At 33.7% G+C, this 26,759-nt stretch overlaps 2 protein-coding genes across 2 annotated transcripts; both read right to left on the bottom strand.

Moving 5' to 3' along the window:
- Window positions 1-5,686: 5,686 nt before the first annotated feature.
- On the bottom strand, window positions 5,687-7,390 carry LOC123691343 (ankyrin repeat and MYND domain-containing protein 2). Its single transcript, XM_045635668.1, has 2 exons — window positions 7,136-7,390; window positions 5,687-7,050 (listed from the first exon to the last, which is right to left on the bottom strand). Exons 1-2 carry the CDS (start codon window positions 7,334-7,336, stop codon window positions 6,067-6,069), a joined length of 1,185 nt encoding a protein of 394 aa, XP_045491624.1. The 5' UTR covers window positions 7,337-7,390; the 3' UTR covers window positions 5,687-6,066.
- A 3,329-nt stretch (window positions 7,391-10,719) lies between these two features.
- LOC123691265 (sodium-dependent dopamine transporter) lies at window positions 10,720-26,660 on the bottom strand. Its single transcript, XM_045635565.1, has 12 exons — window positions 26,596-26,660; window positions 22,606-22,779; window positions 15,121-15,255; window positions 14,120-14,274; window positions 13,054-13,157; window positions 12,763-12,901; window positions 12,555-12,689; window positions 12,368-12,471; window positions 12,050-12,287; window positions 11,612-11,840; window positions 11,181-11,449; window positions 10,720-11,011 (listed from the first exon to the last, which is right to left on the bottom strand). The coding sequence occupies exons 2-12, from the start codon at window positions 22,748-22,750 to the stop codon at window positions 10,853-10,855; spliced, it is 1,812 nt and encodes a 603-aa protein (XP_045491521.1). The 5' UTR covers window positions 22,751-22,779; window positions 26,596-26,660; the 3' UTR covers window positions 10,720-10,852.
- Window positions 26,661-26,759: the final 99 nt, after the last annotated feature.

Here is a 26,759-nt window from a genome sequence, read left to right as displayed (position 1 = left end):
TAATTATTATGCACGGTCGTAAGCTTGGTCGTAAGTAAGATTTAGTAAAATTTTTCTCAATGTGGCTCCATCTGTGCTTTAGCTACGAACGTATTAAGAGCAGTAATAGACAATAGTACTCTTATCGTTTAATAGATGGCGCTTATCGAATTTGAAGATTAATTGGTTTAGTTGTGGGTATTAAAATAATTCTAAGGTTCTATTCGAAAAACTAGAAAGTATATTTCGAATCTAATTAGATCTATAGTTATAAGAAGGTCTTAGAGAAAATACCATAACAGCTAGATGAGAAAATTTAAAATATTTATTAGAGAACTTTCCTTCTTGTTGAAAACCTTCTTCCATGATCCAGCCGTTTTTCGAATTATAAATAATGAGGCCCTTTATTAAAACAATTTGAATATCCTAATTATTACGCAGCACTGTGGAAAATGTGTTAATCCATAAGACCAATGCTTTAAGGACGCTATAACGTATTTTTACAAAAACACGCTGTTTTTCGGTACCATTTTAACTTAAAGCAATTACACGTGAGAACATAGTAATATCTTAATTTAAAGATAATATATTCAGCTCTACGTTCATCTTATAAAAATTGTACGACGTCATACAAAATTGTCGCTGAAATACGTTTTTTCCATCACAATAAACGCATAAAATGCAAAAAAATGGGGTCTAAACCGGTACCATTTTAGGAAAATTAAGAGCCTAATCTATCTTCTTAACTATATCTTATTGAGGGATATATAGTCCTTTATATATGGTGTAATTTTTATGAATCTAAATCAAAATTTTATTTCAATAATGAGCTAAATTAAAAATACTTGTCGATTTCTTCATACATTTTGTTCTCGCGGTTCGTCAGACCGCGCTCAGAAGCGCTCTTGGAAGGACGGGTGTATCGCTCCTCGTGCCAAAAATAAAAACGAAATAAAAAAGATTATTGTGCGTGCACTGTCTTTTTCGTGATTTGAAATATTTGATACTTTTTATGAGTAAACTGTATAAGTTTCATATTCCAATTATTTGTAATTTAAAATTATGTTTTTAAAATTACCTTGCCTGAGATCCTCTTTTTTATGGGTTGTTGAATAGATTGGTGGGGTAAAACAATTCAAGATGGCGTCGATGAAAATTTGGCTTTTTTTCGTGATGGGTGTCATTTTCATAGTTTTTGGGGTAGCTATTACCGAATATGAGGTCAAAACTGAAATCCAAGATGGCGCCGACGAAAATTTTACATCTTTTCGTCATGGGTGTCATTTTCATGGTTTTTGGGGTAGATATTAACGAATATGAGGTCAAAACTATAATCCAAGATGGCGCCGACAAAAATTTTACAACTTTTCGTCATGGGTGTCATTTTCATGGTTTTTGGGGTAGCTATTAACCAATATGAGGTCAAAACTGAAATCCAAGATGGCGCCGACGAAAATTTTACATCTTTTCGTCATGGGTGTCATTTTCATGGTTTTTGGGGTAGATATTAACGAATATGAGGTCAAAACTATAATCCAAGATGGCGCCGACAAAAATTTTACAACTTTTCGTCATGGGTGTCATTTTCATGGTTTTTGGGGTAGCTATTAACCAATATGAGGTCAAAACTGAAATCCAAGATGGCGCCGACGAAAATTTTACATCTTTTCGTCATGGGTGTCATTTTCATGGTTTTTGGGGTAGCTATTAACGAATATGAGGTCAAAACTACAATCCAAGATGGCGCCGACAAAAATTTTACATCTTTTCGTCATGGGTGTCATTTTCATGGTTTTTGGGGTAGCTATTAACCAATATGAGGTCAAAACTGAAATCCAAGATGGCGCCGACGAAAATTTTACATCTTTTCGTCATGGGTGTCATTTTCATGGTTTTTGGGGTAGATATTAACGAATATGAGGTCAAAACTATAATCCAAGATGGCGCCGACAAAAATTTTACAACTTTTCGTCATGGGTGTCATTTTCATGGTTTTTGGGGTAGATATTAACCAATATGAGGTCAAAACTGAAATCCAAGATGGCGCCGACGAAAATTTTACATCTTTTCGTCATGGGTGTCATTTTCATGGTTTTTGGGGTAGCTATTAACCAATATGAGGTCAAAACTGAAATCCAAGATGGCGCCGACGAAAATTTTACATCTTTTCGTCATGGGTGTCATTTTCATGGTTTTTGGGGTAGCTATTAACGAATATGAGGTCAAAACTATAATCCAAGATGGCGCCGACAAAAATTTTACATCTTTTCGTCATGGGTGTCATTTTCATGGTTTTTGGGGTAGCTATTAACCAATATGAGGTCAAAACTGAAATCCAAGATGGCGCCGACGAAAATTTTACATCTTTTCGTCATGGGTGTCATTTTCATGGTTTTTGGGGTAGCTATTATCGAATATGAGTTCAAAACTATAATCCAAGATGGCGCCGACGAAAAATTTGACATCTTTTCATCATGGGTGTCATTTTCATGGTTTTTGGGATAGCTATTAACGAATATGAGGTCAAAACTATAATCCAAGATGGCGCTGACGAAAATTTGACATTTTTCGTGATGGGTGTCATTTTCATGGTTTTTGGGGTAGCTATTAACGAATATGAGGTCAAAACTAAAATCCAAGATGGTCGTCGAATTTCAAGATCGCGTCATGGTAATACTGTCGCGTTATGGAGCAAGGCGGCGATTTTGGTATCTATGAATCTCGCCAAAGAAGTTTCACTCCTGACACGTTTTCTCGGCACACACGTTCTTTTTTATTTTATTCTCTTCGTTTAAATGTTTTAGATAAACTTTATTTTAAATAAAGTTTAGCGAATATATTTAAAGTTACTAATATCTGTCAGAATATTAACATGATTGCCACAGAGTTGCGTTTTATATTAAATTTCTAAATATGCATTTCAATGTTCTTTAAAATTGTTTTTTTTAAGACTTTCTACAAAACTGTGGTTGTTAACGTTTTTGTTATTTTATTTAAGTTTACTTTAAAGGAGTAAGAAAAATATACCTAATTATCGACGGTTACATTGGGGATTTGGTAATAGCTGTCTCAAAAACCTTGAAAATGACACCCATGCCGAAAAGATGTAAAGTTTCGTCGACACCATCTTGGATTTTAGTTTTGACCTCATATTGGTTAATAGATACTCCAAAAACCATGAAAATGACACCCATGACGAAAATATGTAAAATATTCGTCGGCGCCATCTTGGATTTTAGTTTTGACCTCATATTCGTTAATAGCTACCCCAATAACCATGAAAATGACACCCGTGACGAAATGATGTAAAATTTTCGTCGGCGCCATCTTCGATTTTAGTTTTGACCTCATATTGGTTAATAGCTACCCCAAAAACCATGAAAATGACACCCATGTCGAAAAGATGTAAAATTTTCGTCGGCGCCATCTTGGATTTTAGTTTTGACCTCATATTCGTTAATAGCTACCCCAATAACCATGAAAATGACACCCATGAAGAAAATATATAAAATTTTTGTCGGCGCCATCTTGGATTTTAGTTTTGACCTCATATTGGTTAATAGCTACCCCAAAAACCATGAAAATGACACCCGTGACGAAATGATGTCAAATTGTCGTCGGCGCCATTTTGGATTTTAGATTTGACCTCATATTGATTAATACTTATTTAATAGCTACTCCAACTCCTTGAAAATGACACCCATGACAAAAAGATTTCAAATTTTCGTCGGTGCCATCTTGGATTTTAGTTTTGACCTCATATTGGTTAATAGCTACCCCAAAAACCACCCACATTTGCAAATGTGTTTGCTACTTAGGAAAAGTTCATATTTAAAGATATAGGTAATGTGAATGTGTGGTAACGAATTTAATTTATTTCATTCCGACTGTTTCTCGGAATAACATACATTTACTAAGAATTGCTTACAATGCCGGGTTTAATATATTGCCGGTAACATATAATATTATGTATGATAATAATTCTTAAAAAAGTATTTTATACATTTCTTAAAAAGCTTCGATATTGTATACAATAATACAATTCATATTCAAATTGTTGTAAAATAGTCACACTTTTTTAAGTTGGTTGAATACACTAAAATACTTATAAGGATCGTACCTACTAATAATAGTAACAAAATGAATTTTTAAAGTTCCCAGTAATCTTCTGGAATCAATTTCAATAAAAATATAAAAAAAAATAATATCAAGTATGAAGATGGTCTATAAAATGGAATGCGCTATGTTTACGTGAGCGCGATGTTCCCGCGAACCACGTGGCGACGTTAGATACCTAAATTTGAGTAACGCAGATTTGTGACAGCGTCCTTAATATATTATGTTTTTGCATTTCCACTAGATTTTCTCGTTAATTTGATGGGACAAGAAAACAATATCTATTTCAGGAATAGATCTGACGCAGTTGTCGGAAATCTATACTAATATTATAAAGCTAAAGAGTTTCTTTGTTTGTTGGATCGCGCTAATCTCAGGAACTACTGATCCGATTTGAAAAATTCTTTCGGTGTTAGATAGCGCATTTGTCGAGGAAGGCCATAGGCTACCTATATATCATTACGCTAAGACCAACATTAGCGGAGCCACGCGGGTGAAACCGCGAAGCGCAGCTAGTAAAGTATAACCAGCTACAAAAATAAAACAAATTTATGCAATTATACCAATTTATTGAAACAGAAGACACATTCACATTACATTACCCTAGTATTGTACATCAATATAAATTCAATAACACAACAAACTGCAAAAATGGAGGTAGATTGTTTTGTCAAATCCTTCTAGATTTTTAACCAATCTTGTCAATATGCTATGTTATAAAGAATAAAGAAAATTTTTATCCATTAAAAATTGCACATAAAATACAAAAATGTATTTCGTTCAATATTAACATGAACTTATATTTTTGCTACTAAAAGGATTTTAACAACTCATGATGATCAATCCAATGATTCATGTAACAAAGAATATGTGTTCAAAGTAAACATTAATTAAATATATTTTATAAGTTTTTTTCAACAAATAACACTTTTCCAAACTTGCCATTTTTATGCTCTCACTGTAATTTGTAATCTAAAATTTTGCGAGTGGGAAAATAGGAGAATAGCTTAAGTTTTTGACATTTAGATTTTAGACATACTGACTTAATTTTTTTTTTTTCCGCTGTAAGTACCTACAACCACAGAATACATAATAGTAGCTAAACGCTACAGAACGGACACTCTCCGCCTCCCGCCAAAATTAAACACTTACCTCACCCCGCACGATCAGACATGTTATGGTACCCATTTCCCCGCAAGGACGATACCAACGACGTCTTTAGACGAAACGCAACGAAGATTGACAACATTAATCAAATTGACTTAAAGCAATTTTATTATTTTGGATTTGTGATTATCGTTTTTCGTAGAAAATGGTTAGATATTGTGCTGTTTACGGATGTATTTCATCAGAAAAACGCGAATTTTTTTTTACGCTAGTCACAAATGTGCCAACCATAAAGAGTTTACACACACATTTGCAGTCTCTACAGTGTGACTGTCAAAACTATAATTTTGTATGGAGTGTCCGGGGTGTGCTACAACTAAAATTTATCACAAAAAATAGAGTGAAGCTTAATAGATTCCTAAACATTATTTTTAAAAAACAATTAAATATAATAAATTTTGACAATAATTGAAACTATTACAACGATTTGTGATATTTTTCATTGCAAAATAAAATTATGTGCTATACAACATCCATATTTACATATAACATTACTTTCTAGCATCAATGACTGACATACCAAAGCTTATAGTTAAAGGTATTGAATAAATCATCATTTTTGATCCAATTTATATTCAATGTGATAATAAATCACTGATTACTTATATCATAAACAATAAAAACGCTGGTCTCAAAGATTACATCAATTGCAATGTGAATCATTACAAAAACTGTTAATTGTTTCAAACAATTGTTTAGTTTTGATGGTATAAAGTAACAAATATTGTTAATACATGTGTACACAGTTGTGGTATAAAATATGGTATACATTTTGATTTATTTAAATAATTGGTACATATGCTTCTATCCAGCAACAAGATTTTGTAGCTCTGCAGTTAATTCAGAAGGGTCGATATTCACTTTGGAATTACTTGTAGGTGCGGCAACACTTGACTCTCTGTTACAGGCCTTTTTATGAACAAACCAGTGTAGACGCTGGCATTCTCTATCGCAGTATTGCACTGTTTTGCATTTGGAACACTTCTTGGCTGGTTTCTCCTCCCCACATGTGCTACAATAGGGAATATTGTCAATGAACCCTCGCTGGCCATTTAGAGTGCAATTTATCACTGAAAATGCTGGCAGAGGGTCTTTACTAGTCAACGCAGTCACCATTTGATGAAAAGTAGTGCATTCTCTATATGGAAACTCTCTAACACAATCCTTTAAGAAGGAATCCATCAGATCTAAGGAATAACCATCCCTACCGGGCTTCAACAGCTTTTTAGCAAAAATCTCCACAACATCATGTTTCTTGTCACTCTCCGCACTTGGTTTCTGTTTATCCTTAATATTATGGATTTCCTTAATAATATATGCAAGGTAATGATACTTAAAAGCCATAACCTCATTAGTTTCACTACCTCTAGTCATTTCTCTTTTACACAACATTTCTAAAACTTTACTAACTTTATCAGCATTGTCCAATAGTCCGGAGGCATGTTGCAAGTTTAAAGCTAACCTCACAGGGTGGATGTTTACACCGAGAACAAATCTATGTAGGGTATCAACTAGAATAGGAGGCAAGTAAGCCTCCGTTTGTAGTCCTTGAGGCACTGAATAGTAAGCAATCTCACTACGAGGTATATAGTTGTTTATAGTTGCGACAGTATGGTGGTTTCCTACAAACGCAGCCATTTGAGCGGCAGTTCGTCCCACGGAGTTCGTCGATTGGGGCTTGGCGCCCGCATCCAGGAGTAACTTGCAAACGTCGGAATTACCAGACAAAGCGCCAAAGTGTAATGCCGTATAGTTGTATTCATGATTTCCACAATTAACGTCCGCGCCCTGGAATGTGATAATAGTAAGATATGAGTAACAATCAATAAGCAGGTCAAATAAACCACTATAAATTATTCATGTCATGTCTTACCCTATCGAGTAGTAATTGCACCATATCCTTACAACCCTTATAAGCGGCGTGCTGAAGTGCGGTCATACCATTTTCGTCTAAGAAATCGACGCTGCCCTTGTGTTGAGCAAGTATATTATTGAATTCGGTTACATCTCCTTGAGCTATAGTAGTAAAAATGGTCTTCTCGGGTGGATTAAGATCCTCAGTTTTGTTGTCCATGATATTAATTCTAATCAACGAAGCTATTTGCAGGAATTTTATTAGTCCTTGTTCATAGAACGACTGCAATGTCAAAATCACAACTGTCAACTGTCAAATTCGGTTTGGCTTTTTTTTTTAATAATTTATTCATAACCATGGATACAAGTCCTTCAGTCGCAATCTTAAAGTCGGTTTGGCTTTGCCGTTTTGATGTTGCCATAATAGCCTTAACATATTGGACACGTTCAAGTTAGTAAATAGAAAATATTCAAATAAATTTTCTTATATTTTATGCAAAATAGATAAACAATTTTATAATTTTAAACAGATGCGTTGAGCGTATGCGTGAACTATAACTTATTTATTATTTACTAGCTGACCCGACAGACGTCGCATCGTCGTCCTGTCGGCTTTCGCGCAAATACAAACCCGTAAAGTTTACATCGCCGCGGCCGTTATGTTTTCGCAATATGTATCTTAATTTTTTTGCGAAATTTCTTGAGTTTCATAAGATACTAGTTACTGATAATCTTTAATACAGTTAGGTTTTCGTTAGAGTTTACAAAAAGAGAAGCCGCCAAAGACGTTCTACTATTAACTATAACGTCATTGAAAGCCGCAGGTAGGTATATAATACCTACCTTTATGAACAAAAACTCTAAACGATAAAAAATTCAAAATTATAAAAATTAATAATATTCCTTTTAAATGAGAAGCTGAGATGCATGTTCTTTTTTTCTCCAAAGTAATTTCCCAAGCTTTGGCCCAAGTCGGAGTGATAAATTTGTGCAACTCAATCTCACTCAATTCAAGTAGGAATCGAGAAGAAAACAAACAAGTCTATATCCATATCACCATATTAAGGCATTCAAATGCTTATACCTAAGTATAGGTAGGTCCTAAATAATTCGTCTCGGAGAACTAGTGAATCCTTAGAGTAAATCTATCAAATTCTTTTCTGTCGTTTTTAAGATCTATCATACCTACAAAGGGACAGACAGACAGACAGCGGGTAGTAGGTAATTTGGTTTTATATTTTGTAGTGATACAGCAACAATTTATAGGTAAGTATATGTACAATGTACATAATTATCATTTACATACTACAATAATCTGACTCGTGAATAAAATAAAATCTGTCATAAAATTAAATTGTTTGTGAATGATTTAACGTGCATAGCGCATTTAAGGTGACTAGTAGAGCAAAACGCGAATTTGCTGCTAAATTATAATGCTTTAAAGTATATGATTAACCGCAGTAAAAAATCTCAGATAAATATATGATATTCTTCAGGAGATAAACTAGTTGGATGGTGTGTTGAAAACACAATACAACTTATTTTACTCGATAGAAAAAAATCTCAAAGGTACCTCTAAAAAAATCTTTTGATGCTTAAAAACCATACTAAACTACATGCAATCATTCTGTTTTTTCGGCAAATAATTCTACAAGCAACATACTAATATAATACTGTGGTATTTTTTTAGTCCAATCAATAGATTTCGTGTAAATCGCAAATTCTTATTCCCAAACCAAAAACGTACGCATGTGTGCGTGAACGCCTGTGTACCGACACTACCGGCCGAGGCCCGTTCGTAATGATTCGCGTATGGCGATTGGCGTCGGGCTGCAGCTGTGGCGCGGCGTGTGTGTGTGAGTGGAATGAAATGCTTGCTCAGGGCAGCGCCTTAATAGATAAGGGTTGCGAAATAAAACAACATTTAAGTTTATCATACAAATACATTTATTCTACACTCAATTGTCATAATGGCTGGTATGACGATTGATTTTGTTAAATATATTTTAAATCTAGGAATCAAGAGATGAAGATAAATATAACTACAATAAATATGAAATTCTACTGAGAATAACATGATGAGATAATATTATTATGATAAATATGACTACTAGTCAACATTAATTGAGAGGGAAAAATATATGTTTGTTGATACTTTATGGAAACTACTAAGTTCTTAGACAAAACATCTAACTTGAAAGTCAAAACTCTAATATTGTTTTTAAATATAAAGCTTCATCTACATCCGTAAACCGTAATGTGTGGAACGTGTCCTTCCTATACAAAACACATCGTGTTTTTAACATACCCTTACTCACCTAGAATATATTATAAAAATCAATTAAGTAGGTACTTAACATTAAAACAATTCATCAATCCGCATTGCCCAAGTCGGAGTGATGAATAGTGTAAATAATTCAAAAAATAACACAAAAATGTAGGTACCTACTAAAAATGGAGCACCTAAAAATATTTTTTCACAACATCGAGAGATAAAATTGAAGAAGAGCAAAATGTCTAATTTTCTACGTAACAACAAGACAGTATAATAAATATATTAGTACTACAATACAGAGAGATTAATATAGAGAAGAGTATTCAACACGAAGTTATTGATTTCATATAGGTAATTTATATTATGTAAGAGAATTATTACTAGTTAAAATATAGATTAAACAGTGGGTATATGAACTATGCACGACACCAATTTAAAATATTATAGATTTTTTTTACCTACGTGTACTATTATCTACACAGCATTTTATTTCGAGTTTCGAAAGAGAACAATTTAACATCATAGACTATTCTAGGTTAAATCTAATATTAAATACTATAGAGTTCACACATTCACTTCATTCACTCTTCTTAACTACTTCAAAAAATATTTAAAGTTATGAAATAGATAAGCATAGCATGAAGCTTTATTCTTATCTATTTATGCAGCATACCTACCTATAATTATTTTTTCGCGTAGCAAATATTATATTTTTTTAGCTGTAACTCATCTGTGACAATATTTTTTGTTGTTGATCTGTAAGTACTAAAGCTAAGTGTCATATTTTGGCGCCAATACACAAAAAACAGTGTAAATAAATATTATTTTTGGTTCATCTAATAAAAAGCAGTAGGTATTTATAAAATTAGTAGAAGCAGTTTTAACTATTTCTAATTGTTCCAGCGTCAACCTTATGCTCATAATATTTTTAAAATCTACATCTATAACATCGACGGTTTGCTGAATATTATTACTTATACCACAGCACTTATAATAATACTGAATGTGAATATAAGATAAGTAATAACTATAATAGCTTATAGCCTATTGTATCAGCTATTTGATTCCACGCCGATTATAAATTAAGTACAAAAATAGGCAAATCAAAAAAGCTTATAAATAAACACAGCGTAAATGTTTTCATAAATATATCCCTTTTGGTTTATTTAACGTGATTAAATTAATCATTTTCGCTTACAATTATTTTGATGTGCCAACCGTAGTTCAATGACCTTGACAATAAAATTATAATCACGATAATACAGCTTAAAATAACATTCGAATATTCGACCTGTTTCTAAAGCAATACCTTTAAATTATGATACTTGATTATAATATCTAGGTACTAATTTGCCGAAATATTATTTTTCTTATTTTTTTTTTATTTGCCGCTATTTTGAACTGGGTACGCCATTTTGTATTTGGGAACTAAACATAGTAGACGTCGAAGGATAGTTGGGCTCACACGAGCGCGGGTTGTGTTGGCGTGGTCGCGGGTGGTGAGGTGGGTGTGGTGACAGCTGAGGTGAGTCGAACACCACCACTCTCAGATACCACGACCCCGTTGTGGACCGTGCTGTTTTCCGTGTCTGCGTATGGTGTGGTTAGGATGTGGAGTCGCTGTTAAAAGCAAAGTCAATTAATTAAGAAGGATTATTATTAAGGACTAGAAGGGAAATTGAAGCTAGATTTTTTTTTATATAGATTTTCTGTAGAGACAGAAAATTGGAGCAGTGTAAGCTGTTTAAGAAGAGTTTTTAATTTTGGTTACCGTGTGATGATTCCTTACCTCGAAAAAGGTTCCCTTAGTTGTCAGAATTTTATAAATCGCAACAGTCGGTATACACATGACGCTCGATCCAGCGATCGCCCAGCCCAAAGCATTCGCCCACCAAGGATACACATAGCCTTCGTATTGCAAAGGTTCATAGTCCAGTAAGCCGTAAGCAGTGATGAAGAGGAGGAAGGCCGGAGCAGCGAAACGCCAGCAGATTCTCCAGTATAGCCCTGGCTTGAAACCTATCATGTCGCGAATGTCCTCACAAAACCTTTCTGTGCCTGAAATGAAAAAGAAGTTTTAGAGTTACAAAGTAGATAAGTAATTATACTAGAAAAAAAAAAGCGAAAAAAAATGTAACTTGCATCAACAAGCACTTAACTAAAAGAATAATGTTGAAGATGTTGATAGAAAAATGTGACTGAATAAAAATATTCAATTACCATAAATCCAGGATACAGCGATTGCCTCGAAGAAAACGGCCACTAAGATGGAATATCCAGCTGCATAACGGTCCAAAAGTTGGAAGAAATAGAAGCCGCCCTTTGTGCACGACGTCAATCCCACGATAAAGTACAGTGTGAAAAGACACGCCACAAAGATCTCTCGGTGCCGCCCGATAGGAGGGTACTCATCGCTTAAAGCTGTTATTATAGCTTCTGAGCCGCCAAACTAAAAGCATTGGAAAATAACATTATATTCACAACTTCAAAGACAGCGAGATTTTTTACAACAGTGTTTCGTATATTAAAACTGAAAAGAGAAAAGTTTAAATTACCTATCACTTTTAGCTATTTATTTAGTACGAGTGCACAAGCAGGTAAGTAATTACTGATACTCAATGAATATGTATGATGTCAATTTTGCACAACGTAACTTACTGAGCTATCCAATCCCAAAGTAAGCAACATCATGAAGAATATCAATGCCCAAAACGTAGATCCTGGCATAGTTGCGATAGCAGCTGGATACACCACGAACACCAAACCTGGTCCCTCTGTGGCTACATCCTGCACATCTTTACCCGAAGCATACGCCATATAACCAAGAACACTGAAGATCACAAACCCAGCGACAAAAGACGTGCAAGAGTTAATCACACTGGTCAATATTGCGTCCCTGAAAAGAAGAAAAGTGTTAGAATTCAATCCAATACATGTTAAAAAGGAAATTATATTGCGTATAAGTATAATAGTTACTTGTAAACGTTGTTATGATATTTATTGTAAGATGCATAAGCCAAAAGAACTCCAAAACCAGGTCCCAAGGAGAAGAATACTTGAGTAGCCGCATCAACCCAAACCTGGAAGTTAAAGGAATTTGAAACATGTTCTATAGAAGTAGGAGTTTTAATACAAATACAATTTACAAATCTCAATATTTTACCTGTGGTTGTGTTATAGCCTCAAAGTTAGGACTCAGATAGTATGCAATGCCTGTAGCTGAACCGGGGAGCGTAATTCCTCGTACCAAAAGTATCAGTAACACAGCGTATGGAAATAATGCAGTGAACCAAACCACCTACAAAAAACAGACCTATTGAGTATTTAAATCCTCCATGAATACAATCATTCTAAATATCTATAAGACATACTTTGCCAGATGTACTAATGCCTTTCCATAGAGAAAAATAACAGATGATGTAAACCGCTAGAAGACATAACGCCATATCCCATTTTATTGCGCCAAGATCATGAAGGCCTTCGCTCCCTTGAAGTTCTAATATTGCCCGACTGAAAGAAAAAAAGATTTTCCACCGTCGGAATACTAAGTGTATGAAAAACCATAAGTTCCATTGCGCTTAGTACGCCGACGGTAAACTCTGTACTGTTGTCGAACCTTTATTATCTAAGACAGACTAATTTATAATGTAAAATATATTTACTTGAAATACTCCGACGCCGCCGAAGTAAATGGTGTGGCTGGAGGTGGATTAGAAGAATTCTGACGGGTCCTATTTGCGTTCATGACCTCCCAATTGGCTTCGAACTAAAAATATTATAATCTCATTAAAGCCTCACATATAATAAACGGTATACATAAATAATAATTGGTATTATTGGTACATTTTCCAGTATGTAGTCCATCGTAAGTCATAGCCACTTAATATCGTACATCGTGTCGTACTTTACTATAATACGGTACGATCATGGTACGATCGTAATAACAAATACGAATAGAAAGTAAACCTTTTAGTTTGGAATTTATTTTGGAATATGGTACTATAGGTACCTAATCAAGATTATTCTGTAATGCAGGCGCTAGACATGTGATCAAATACGCAAATACCTACAAAGTCGCGAAGTGTGGCACTGACATTTGCCTATTTGTTCAAAGTTTGAACACATATTTGAAGTTTGCCGAGTCGAGTCGGTTTTTCTGCGAACATCAAAGTAATCAAACTTCAAAGTTGCTTCAAAGTTTGTGCGCCCTGCCACACTTGTTGCAATGCTTAGTAACGCGCGCGCCGCTGACCGGAGCAGTTGTGTGTGTATATTTTGAGTGTCAGAATGGAGTGGAGTAATGATGTAGTTATCGAATTTCTTCAGCTACGTCCTCTTACGATACATTGTAGACATCCATTCACGTCTTCTTCTTGGAGATTTAACATTTTGATGTAAAGAATGAAACCAAAAATTGAACGTACTCAAATAAAACAGATTGACGGCGTCCACAAAATCGTCTTCCGATCTATCAGCCATCTTTGCAATAACTGTGCCGTAAAACATTTGAAAACAAGTCTAGCAGGCATATTTGTAATCGTGTTTGCGTCAAAGTTTTCACTTCAAAGTTTGTACAAATGTTTGCTCAAACTTTGAAGCCAATGTGTAGCGCCAGCATAATAATACAGTCGTAAATCAATGTCCAACTCCACAATTTGTCCATAAAATTACATAAGATTTTTTGTCACTATTAGGTTTAGGTCTTCTTCTAAATAATATTTAACTTACTGGTTGACAAGATGGTGTGTTCCATTCGTTGTTGCAATTAGTCCACGGCAGCATGGTCGTAAAAGAGGCGAAGAAAAAACGCAAAGCCCAAGCTATGATCACGTTGTAGTAAAAATCAACATAAAAGGCGATCAGGACCACAGCATAACCTATACCTATAATAAAATATTGTTATTGAAATTATCTTCTAGTTGAAGAGAAGAGGGCTTGCATACGCTGGTTATTTAGCATTAATTTTTTACTCAATATTTACACTCTATTTTCCAAACTATTTATCTATCCAAAAACTGTTGGAAAGGATTCCAAGAATATATCTAATGAAGATATATTATCAAATAATTAATTTTTAAATTTGAAGAAGGTTTATTTGAAATTTAACCTTAAACTTATTTCAGTTATAATTCCGTATCATATTTTGATAAAATGCAATCATTTTGCAACGCACTCTATGTCCAAACTCACTTAAAAAAGAGTTAGGTACAACAAAAGAAACCTTAGACAATTTAATCCGCGCCATTACCAATTTTATTTCTCCTCAAAAATCATATCGCATGAAGCCACTCAGCGTAGAGACGTGACAATCGAGTAAAATGAAATCACTGAACATAAGCCGGGCTCGCAAATCTGCAGAGCCTTTGAAAAGCGTATGGGCGAGCACTTAAGGGGGACCCAGAAATGGTGTCAATTATGGACCGTAGGTAAGTGCTCCGGAATTACACTTGGAATCTATTTTATTTTAAATCGTTTCTAGGTAGAGTTGTGATATGGGAAAAGCAAGAAAATAAAGCACGGAGGTGAAATTTGCCAGGTAAAAGATTTTATTACGCAATTAATTATGTACTCCATTTACAATTTAGTTTTTGAAGAGCTTTTTTTTCAGCAACTTCTGTGCAGCTTATAATTTCAAAATATTGAAACGTTTAATAATGTTCCTGCTTAGTGAAATAATAGAACAGTGTTTGCATAAGATCATAATAATTGTATTAATTTTCCGTACTTACCTTTAAATAACGGAACCAGCCTTCCCCAGCAAGTGATAGCTCCCTTCCGATGAAACTGTCCGAGAGCCAACTCCATGTAGAACAAAGGTATGCCTCCCACCACCAACATGATGCAATATGGCACCAAGAACGCCCCTATAATAATTTAATTATCTTAAAAGTCAAAGTAACATACTAACATACCCACGCATAAATTATCCTGCAATTCCACATGCAAATCAATTAAAATACCTACTAGTGTTAGGTGAACAAGAACCATTGATAGAGCTGTTTATGTTTGTTTATAAATTAGTCGTAAATAAACAGGAAATGTTACTATTTTTCCTTTTAAATCACGAAAATCAACAGCATGACACTCGCACAGAAAAGTGATTAGCTGGATCTCTTAATTAATAATAATTTATATTTTCCAGTGACTGCTTTCTTTTCGATCCTTGTGTTTCGTAATTAAATGGTAGGTACCTTAATTGAAGACTTAATCATAATACTTCTCAACGCTATAACAATGAACACAATTGAAATTAAAAGCGAAGCTTACGCTACAATCTTATCAATAATCCTCTTAGTGCGAATAAATTTTTTGCTCCAATTTTCTCGAAGATTCCGAAGCAATCTCAGATCATAGGTCGCAATTCTCGAGACAATAATTTCATATTGACGGGAGGGCGACGCAAATTGCGGTAATTGGCCTTTTAAGAGTCGCATTTACTTTGAACAAGCTTTTATGAAACTTGAGACGCGCACAATAGTCACTGTAGTCTGTACTATATAATATATAATAGACATATCCTTTGCTATCCTTTTATAGGTATTCATTTTGTAGATATAGTTTCATTGTCTGGGTAGCATAGAGAAAGAAGTGTTAATTAGCCTAGCGAAGGATTAAAAGTATATCTAGATATTAAAGAGATCATAAAATATCATTAAACTTAAATCATAGATGCTCCGTGGTACATTAATCTTAAAAATAAGAAAAAATATACCTAGATACATCAGTAAATAAAGACACCGATGATATAATACTATTACATACTAGTAAAAGGGACTAAGATCCTTATTTGGTCGTAAGTCAAATCCTGACGAACTAGGTTTTAATAAAGTTTAATTAGGACTGGAAAATTTAGAATAATATGTAACTAAAGATATTATGAACTAAGTGTGCCCCGCGGTTTCACCCGCATTATTCCGCTCCTGTTGGTCTTAGCGTGATGATATACCTATAGCCTATAGCCTTCCTCGATAAATGGGCTATCTAACACCGAAAGAATTTTTCAAATCGGACCAGTAGTTCCTGAGATTAGCGGGTTCAAATAAACAAACAGACAAACTCTTCAGCTTTATAATATTAGTCTAAATAAAAAAATATTATGTCTATCCACTGACTGAAATCTTCAATATAAACATCTATAAATAGATACAAGGGAAGACTTAAAACAGTAGGTAAACACATAAAACGGCAATTTTTGTATTACAATTGTGAAATGAGACACTTCCGTTAATTCTCTTCACGATTATGGTCCAATCAGTAGCAATTTACAATATGACTTTACATTTCCACACGTTGCTGTGAGCTGTGATGTAGCATTATTAGAAAAGAGCTGTTGCATCCCACAGCCCACAGGCAATATGACATTAAAAACGCTCTCTGCACAAAATGCAAAATAAGTACCTAGCTAAATTTTGACTAACGTAAACAGCCAAATAATTTAAAAAGCATTATTAAAATAGAAAGACAACGCGTACCAGTCAACAATGTTTAAATCAAGTTCAGCTATAAACGAAAACGCCCATTAAGTAGTTGTAGATAAAACTTATTAACAATTATATGATTTAACACATGTTTAACTGGGAAAGATATATTTTCTACACATCTGTTCTGTAATTATTGTTACACTGCTGCACATGTAACTTATTACTTACAGAACTAAAATTGAAAAAGATCTCGCTCTTTGCTAATATATGTTTCGTTGCACTATCCTAACCTACTTTCTAAATTCTTCAATAACCAAAAGCCATCCGTACACTTCTCCCCATACTTATGAAATGTCTTGTGAGATAATATAGCAATCTCGCTTTAATCTGAAATCATCGCTTCTTCCCATAAGCAGCTCTTATAAATCAAGTGGCAAGGAGGCAGGGGAGAGGATTTACTTTATTGCCAGATGCAACAGGTCGGGAATATAAGAGGATAAAGTCTGCCAAGTATAAGAAGTATCTTAATGTGGCTAGCGCATTTTTATTTGGTGAAATTCTTTTGTTCAATGATTGAAATATACTTACGAATGAAGGTATAATAAAATTACCGCAACAACGCAGTGCCTAATTAACAGTAATAATCATAAGAATTTTTTAAATATTGGTACTATGGTTGCGCTTGTACCTATGAAAAAATAATTACGTTATCAAATAATCGTCATAACATTAGAAATTAAAGCTGTAGTTTATTTTTATGCTATTCAAATATCAGTAATGTTATAATTATCCTGTAATAATAAGCATTTAGATTTAGAGCATTTGCGTATCCACAACTAGACTAAAATTTGCTAAATATTCAACTAGATTTTAGGATACTTACTATATTATAATATAGAAATAAGTGCAAGTTCTAAGATTCAGTTCCTTCAAGATAAAGTTTTATATTTTAAACGTTTGAATCTGGACGTAGGTAATAGAATCTCAGCCTCGACAATCCCCTGGGCGACGGCAGCGTAGTGGGATGATTGGGTATTATGAGATTTCCATCGGAACGGTATTAAATCATCCGCAAGGCCCTTCGATACTTATCGGTATTGTTTCCATTTCAACTGGAAATGAGTTTATTTGTGCCGATTGATAAATAAATCTTGTTCGGTAGTCAATAAAATATGGGTGAGGATTCGATTAATTTTATAGTTGTATATTAGGTATATTGTTGTTTTTATATTTACTACCTTAACTGACAAGTGTTAACGAAATATAATTTACTTATTTAAACGGGCCTTCTGTTTCTTGTTAAAATTGAAAAATGTATTTTTCTTCCATAGCAAAACGCCAAAGCGTATATAAGCGATTGTGTACCTACGTAGGTACTAAGTTCTTATATTTACTTTTAAGATAATTTAATAACCACGCAATTTCAAATTCAATTAAGTACACAAAGCCTATCATTGCATTACGAGGAACTAATAATTAGTGTGGATGGCTTGATCGAAAATGTCATTTCCTCATACCCTACCGCAGCTTGTAACCGACGCGTGACTGATGGATGTGACCCCTTCGCTATGATGAAGTAGCGACTCAATTAACGCCTGTATTCACTGACCAAATCCCTACACACTGATTGATACCACATTCAGGGGAAATATTTACGTGTAACATTTCTAACTTCATCGTCTTTTATCGTTTATTCTCAAAGTTCATATAACATTTTACACGCTGGAAAATTTTCCGCCGCTTTCATATTTATAATATCAAAACTAGTTTTACAGTCCAGCGCCGCACAAAATTGAATTAGACTGCCAAAGGCGATGTCATAAGCGCAAAGGCCGCGATAAATAAATTTCCGGTGCGATCCTTGGCAGGACATCAGACGCAGGATAATATCAGCGTAGAGAATTGCCATGTAATTAGATCACAGGGACCGATCGGCATCGGATGACCTCCTCACTCTATTACCTTATTACCCTCCTATTATTGCGTTACTAATTTTCCTGCACGTCGTGAAGCTAACTAAGTTTCTCAGAGCGTCGCGCAAAGGGCGCGCTTTGATTGTCAATTACATGCTCTTGGACGGCAAAGGGCTGCTGACAAAGTGAAGGAAAGGGACGTAATTAGTATTGGAAACTTTGTTTTCTAGGAAGTGCCTGTAGGTACGCTGTGATGCGACGATAGCTTTGAAGAAATACTAATACGTAAAATATATTTATTACGTACTCCTACACTAAGTGTTGTAATTTAAGTGAAGTAAACTAGTAAGTATAAATTTAATTTAATTGTTTGTAATTTGCATAACATGGGATTCGTATAATAAATTTATATCATAGTACAAATAAAGGAGATTGCCCAAGTGACTATGGCACTTGGTATCGCAATCAAACTTATTGTGTCAAGATGAAATATAGCTCAATTTAAAGCTTGATGTTAGTACTTTTAGATATGATTCAAGTTTTTATGTAAATAAGCCGCAGTTCGCGACAATAAAAATAAAACAATAAGTTTTATTCAACACTTCAAAAAATAATTTATCGAGTTTAAACTAACGATGAACGTTAAGTTTTACGTTTATAACATAGATAATATTTTAATTTACAAGACAAATGTAACAAGTAAATCGTAATAAACATTTTTTTCAAAATAAATAACGTCGAACAATGCGTCGAACACATTCATTTCAAATAGGAACATAATACTGTGATAATATGGCGCTTGCAAGAGAGATAGATATATGTGTCAAAACAAAAACTTTTCCTTTTATTTCTATTTATTCGGTATAATTACGACTTAATAGTGATAAATAGACATCGGATTATATGCATTTGCATGTTTGCATATGCAAATGCATATAACTCTCTAATTACGCCGTTAGTGCATATTTTAGCCTATTTCCTCCAATCGTGCATAATTCGTTAAGTAGCGGGAGTTTTAATTGGTTGACAAACCTTTATTAGCCAAACAGAACGCTCAGCGAGTAAACAAACACTACTTTGGCATGGTAAAATGGCAAAAAATTACGAAATGGGCTCCATTTAAGTAAATTTTGAGCCATTGAAAATAGGGCTAGATTACCCTTTTGGGGCTAAAAACTTAAAACACGGGTTGAATTCCAAAAAAGGCCTAGATTTACCCCGAAAGGTGGCAACACTGGGCTCGCGGGTGAAAAACGTCACAAATTTGCGCTCGAAAATTTGCTAAAAAAGCTTAATTGTATATTGCCACAAAAACTATACTTAATTTTAAGAAAACTTCGCTGTTTTTTGATTTTGTATTGTGCATATTTTAGGCATATCGGCCGTTTTTAGTGCGTATTTCGGCCTTTTTTAGTGCATATTTGCATGCATATTTTGGCATTTTGTTAGTGCATATAATCCGATGTCTAGTGATAAATATGATCATTATAAATACAAATAGGAATTAACAATATCACGAACACGTGACACAACTAGTATTTTACCGATACCATACGTGGTCATACATGTTTCGAAACACAAACTTTTACTTTTATTTCAATTTATCCGGTATAATTAAGACTTAATAGTGATACATATGATCATTGTAAATACAAATAGGAATTAACAATATCACGAATACGTGGCACAACTAAAATTTTACCGATACCATCCGTGGTCATTCTCCTTTTCATTTCATTTCAAATAACATAAAAAAGAAGATTCGCATAAATACCATAAATATACCTAGTGGTTAACATTCTGAGTTTCCAATTGTCAATAAGGAATTAATTCAGGTGCCAATCCAGAACAATAGGAAGAAAATTCCTCTTCTAATACTCAAAGATATTTCGTGTTCAATTAGTGAGTATAAGCACTCTCTAGATGTAGTCGAGAACCGTGGAACTGGGGGTTGCCGATTACGACTCAAGTACCATATACACGTCCTGAATGCAATCAACTATACGAGAAATGCAAGGCACAGTAGGTAGATATAGTAAGTACAAATAATTATATTCTAAGGTTCAAGGTCTGTATCAAAAATTGTGATTTGACTGAATCAATCTTTTTTTAAACCATGAAAATGTCATCGAAGCCTTTTTAAATAAATTTCATAGAGATAGATTTTTAGGAATATATTTTGTACAATATGTGTATATGTCGTGGCCATATCGTAGATTTGCTCATTTCATGATATGATCGATCATTTCACGAAATGGTCGCATTTCATGAAATGGCCAACATGGTTTGATCAGATCGTTAAATCGTCAACGTTTCACGATATGGTCATCCACATTTGGCCAGATCGTATAAAATATATTATAAAGTCCGTAAAACATTAAAAAATTCTGAATAATTTTAGAACTTGTTTATTGTCATTTAAGTTAGTGCCACGGCAGTGGCCGGCGAATGCCAGAAGCGAATGGTTTTTGCAATAGAAAACATTTAGGTTAGGTTAGGTTAGACTTTAATAAAGAACGCCAGAAGCGAATCGCTTTTTAAATAAGGAACAATTATAATAACATAGAATATATAAAATATATATTTATGTAAAGGATTTTTGACGCATTTTTTCCTCAATATAAGATATCCGCATTTTCCATAGTACTCGAACCTCTTCGTCGTAAATTATTTGCTATGACTTTCTTCATATTGTAATAAAACGAACTATGAAGTTTTAAACTGCGAATAATTAAATTTTCTTCAGCGGCCGCCATCTTATCACATAAACACAGCGCTTGCAGCGCCTCTACCAATAATTAATGTAAGTATTTTACGATATGATCAAATAATTTTGATCATTTCACGAAAAAACCGCGCGTTTAGTTGGCCATATCGAGAAACGATTTCTTATCATTGATCTGCCCAAACCACATCATGATGTGGCCAATAGACATTCGACCATTTCATGAAATGCGACCATTTCACGAAATGATCGATCATATCATGAAATGAGCAAATCTACGATATGGCCACGACATATATAAATATTATCATATTCTTATTAAAGTAATATTTAATCACAGATCAGATGCTGAGAAAAACTGTAGTGTCCCAAGTACTTAATTAAAATTTGCCCTGTACATAAGACACTCTTCAGTTATATGCATATTACTCAAACAAAGCGTAGATATACATCCAGAAAAGGGGTTGAAATCAGTCAATTAGAAGAGTGCATATTGACTGCAAAGTGCAAATAGCAAAGTGAACGCGTCTCAAGCTCACAAGGCGACAATTAGTGCGGAGGCAAGAGGCACTTAACATTGAGGTCGTTTCGCACGCTTGTCCTACCGACACTTACGTCTTAACACCGGATTTTACCTTTCACGTAGATCTAACGCAATCTCGGGAAAGGATAAGTGAATCTGTTCGATGACTTAATTTGGATTGAGCATTTTGTGCGTACCTACTTCTCCTGCGATATGTATGCGAAACATGGATTCGATAGGCTGTTTAGAAGTTTGAGCACGGATTCTGTTTAAAGAATTAATAGATAAAATGTAGTAAATAAAATACAGATAATTAGGGAAAAACGCTTATTATAAGAAACATATATATTTGTAACGTAGACCTACATAATGATTTATTTTTCAGTTGCAAGAATTATTTCAAAACTGAGAAAAGTTTTGAAATAGGTACCTAATTCTGTTCCTAAAATACGAATATAGATTACCAACCAAATTGCACTGTATTAATCAAAATGTTCTATTAAATGAGTTATTGCTGAAATTTTCCATTTAGCTAGTTTTCACTGAAAGAAAGATAAAAATTCGTCCTTTCCTGTTCTTCTTTAGTTCTTTACGCCATCTGTAGACAGTATAGTATAGAAAATTCCACTTACCTCCCCCATTCTTGTAGCACAGATAGGGGAAGCGCCACACATTGGCCAGGTCGACAGCAAATCCGATGACGGAGAGCAGAAAGTCGACCTTCTTCCCCCATGTCTCGCGCTCGCCGCCGCCCGGCGTCGGCGTCTTCAGCGCCATTCTACTGGCCGCTGGCGCGCCGCCACGATCTAAAGAAATAAATAATAAAAGTTGTTCATAGGGAATATTTAAAAGTCGGATACAAATAAACATAATGCCGTGAATTACATAATATAGAAGGCTCACCGCTGAGCAGACTGTACCAATTTAGTAGGTACAGGTAGAGTTGTAGGAGCGACAAATAGTCATGGCAGGGTTTTTGGAGAAGGCCTACTTATATTCAATAAAATTTTTACAGAGTAGCGCACTGCTAAAGATAATCTTCGCGGTTTTCAATTAGGTATACGTAAGTAACAAAAAATTATTAAAAATCCTTTTCACCCATCCTTTAGTTTTATAAAGTTATCCAGCTATACCCGAATTTCTTCATATTATGTATATGAAAACATGCTCGTTTCTTAAAATCACTACCTAGCAGTTTAATTAAGTACATATTTATATTAGGTACCTACCTGCCTATTATTTGTTATCACTGTCATATTTGAATTCTATATTTAAAAACATCATAATTGGGGCTTGACCTTTGCCCCATGAGTCCCGAAATAATCGTCGTCCACTTCATTAACCGCAGGATTGTAGTGACAAATGTACCGCCGTGACAGAGGACTCTCTATATTGGGCTGACCGATAGGGTTGGCGCCATGTTGGCGCTTTGTTGAAAATGTTCATTATTTGTTCTGTTTTTACATCCTTTTATGTTCAATTTAACCATATAAATAATAACAGGCCAGATATGAGAGAAGTCTGTATATACAAAATAAGATAAAAATTAATAATGTTCATATATTATATCGCAATCTCTATCAGAATATAACTTTAGGAAGTGTTTTATTTTCTCTTTTTAATTAAATGTTGTCGTTTAATATCTGTATCGCGTATAATGTACATACATATTGATAACTTTAAGTAAACTTGGGCGTTGTTTTTATAAGCCTCTATATTTCGCTCTATATGAAAACTGTTAAAATTATCACTCCTCACCTATAGCATTGTATATACTGTTAACCGCGGCTTCATCAGTGTGGTCAATTCGCATGAGAAAAAATGTTTGATTGTAGTAAAAAGTAGCATCATTTGCTAGCCATCTAACTATCTCCAGACACAAAATCATATCATAAAATCGCTCCGTTGCGATGCGAAAGAAAGTCAAACGAACACAGCTATTTATTTAAAATTTATGAAAGCATATAGTAAGGATTAAAAATACGCGTAATAATATCACCAACTATAATATATATTTTTTAATAGTCAAGAAATTATTATCTATCAAACTCGCTAAAAAGATATAAGCTCTTAGTTCAGTTCAGAGGTTGAAAAGAATTTCGGAGGTAGAAAATTACAGGATGAAGGTAAGAAACGAAGTACAATTTGACCCCAATTTTATTTCACTGACAATAAAACGTTTAACTTAATGTTTCTATTTTGCGTCCATCAAAAGAAAAGACTTTCCGTTTAATATCTGACATCATTCAAAAGGAAATACCGATCTTCCCTGTTTGGTAAAAAATCGACATAATATAATATAAGATTTGACATTGCATTGCATTTTTACTAACAATTTGAACACACCTAATACGACAAAAAATTTACACTATTTTTCATATTAAAATTTAAAGTTAAGTAGGTAAATATATTTTAGTAGCAACCCTAACGCTTTAAAGCGCAGAGGCTATAAGCACGTGTCATTGGCAAACCATCGGTTTCCGAAAAACCCTTTTCATCAGTTGATGTTCTATAGTGTGTCCATAAATTGGATTTCGTTTATATTGCACCGGTTTTTCTTTGCGCATTATTTCTTGCATAACGATTTTCTATTATGTACCTACCTATTAGGTATTTTTAAGTGTTTTTTTTTCTTCGTATTTGTTGTTACCAATGGGGTACCTATTAAAGTTAAACATTATAATTTTATCTAAAGCGCTTATATAAAGTGATGTTAGGTACACTACCTATATCTATGTAGAAAGGAGCAATTATCAAAACATGTCGATGAATAAGTAAGTATGTTAAAATTTTTTAATTAAAAATCATTCAAATCTTATTTTATTATTTAAAAAAAATTAAATATATTGTCATGTGATAATCAAACGATTATGGATTTGTTTTATTTTAAATCTTAACATTTTTTCTCTCTACAATCTTCAACTGTTAAAAAAATAGTTCTAAAACACGGCGATTTTTTTTTTCAAACTTCCTTTTATCTAGATTCTAGAAAAATGTTTATGCTGTAACGACTAGAGAGTAGCGTCAGAATTAGTTAGTAGGATGCTACAACATGGACATAATCCCATTTTATTATAATTTTGACTATCATAATTAAGTTTCTATCTAACAAGAAAGAGTTCCGTTACTATTTTTCTTTAAGCTTTTAAGCTCTACCAATATAATCTGTCGAATATCTTTTCTTATCTTTCGATTTTGATTCGAAGGTGGATAATATTTAACAAACAATTATTTTAGTAAGATCAGACCAGATAGACACGTGGCCAAAGATACATTTCTAACTTCAGTGAGTTAGATGGTCGAGTGATTTGATGGTTCACTTAGAAAACTCGTCTCTACATTATACATCAGTATCAAATTTTCCCTTAGGTAGTAAAATAATTTTTCTATCAATATATTATGGACTCACGTTTAAGTAATTGTAGGAAAGCCAATGAAAGGTTTTTTTTAATGAGTTTCATAATCCTACGTATCTTTTACCTAGTTAATATTTTATTGAATGAAAAAAATATATATTTTCATTATTCTTCTAGAAAAAATATTGACAATAATTGTTCCCTCGTTATATTTTATGATAATTTGTCTCGTTTATTCGTTGTTAATTCTGCAAGTTTAGAAGCTCTATCTGTCTCTACCTAACTTACATATACTTTTGTAATGCATATTTATATTTTTTTATTATAAAAATAATATTTTCAATCAAAATTTACCTACTTCAAAGATTATTACCTAGTAAAAACAGTAAAAGTATCTATCTAGGTACCTACTACGCGTTACGAAGACCAAAAGGAGAGTAAAATAAATTCAGTAGGTAGGTAGGTACACACGATAACTTTTTAGTTAGAAATGTATTAAGTACATTTACAATTTTCATGGTTATGGAATCCCCAGATTTTTTATTTGCTACTAGCTTACCGCCAGCGGCTTCGCCCGCTTTCTCTAAAACGATTTGAGATTTAAACTATCTATCAACTATCTCTCAAGTTGGTTCGAACTGCACACGATGTGCGAATTTTATTATAATCGGTTAAGTGGTTTAGGAGTCCATTGAGGACAAACATTGTGACACGAGATTTATATATATATTAAGAAGAATATATTAAAAAAATAATAAAATGTCATTATGAAATTATTCTATTAATATTTACCGGTAAAATGGTAGGTAAAATATTTTTAATAATTTTTGGTAGGTAGAGTTTGGCTTAAATTAAATACTGATTGATTTTTAATAGGATAACAGCAGATCAATTTTTTTTAATTGAATTTACCGAAGTAAAAAATAAACCTCACACATAACACAGGATAAATTCAGCTTTCTATTTGCGAAAGACTTTTAAAAACTATTTAGTTTTTCCAACAAAACTAACTAAGCCTCTATATTTTTTCCCGATTGATTTTTTAATAGTTAGTTACTGCAAAAGTGCAAATCAAATATTTATATTTATATTTTAATTGCAATGACCCCAGAAAAAATTTAATCTGAAATAACCTCACACAGGAAAATTGAAATTCTATTAGCGAAAGAATTTTCAAAACCCAATAATACCTACTAATGTACCATTTTTTTACTCTATCTAGCAATTCTTTACCCATAAAATATTAAAATAAAAAAAAGAACTTACGTGCGGTTCGGCGGCACAGTTCGCGCCATGACCACGCCGCGCCGCAGCCGACCGAGTTGTGTGCGATCCAACGCCGCTCTCTTGTAGGCGGAGCGAGCTTTGACACCACGCCTCTCGATTATCCGCTTTTTCACACAGACCTTGGTAAAGGCTGTTGCAGACTG

This window comes from Colias croceus, chromosome 4, assembly GCF_905220415.1.
Source record: "Colias croceus chromosome 4, ilColCroc2.1".
NCBI classification, from domain to species: domain Eukaryota; kingdom Metazoa; phylum Arthropoda; class Insecta; order Lepidoptera; family Pieridae; genus Colias; species Colias croceus.
Note: the sequence above shows the minus strand (reverse complement) of the source record. Positions and strands in the feature narration are given on the sequence as shown.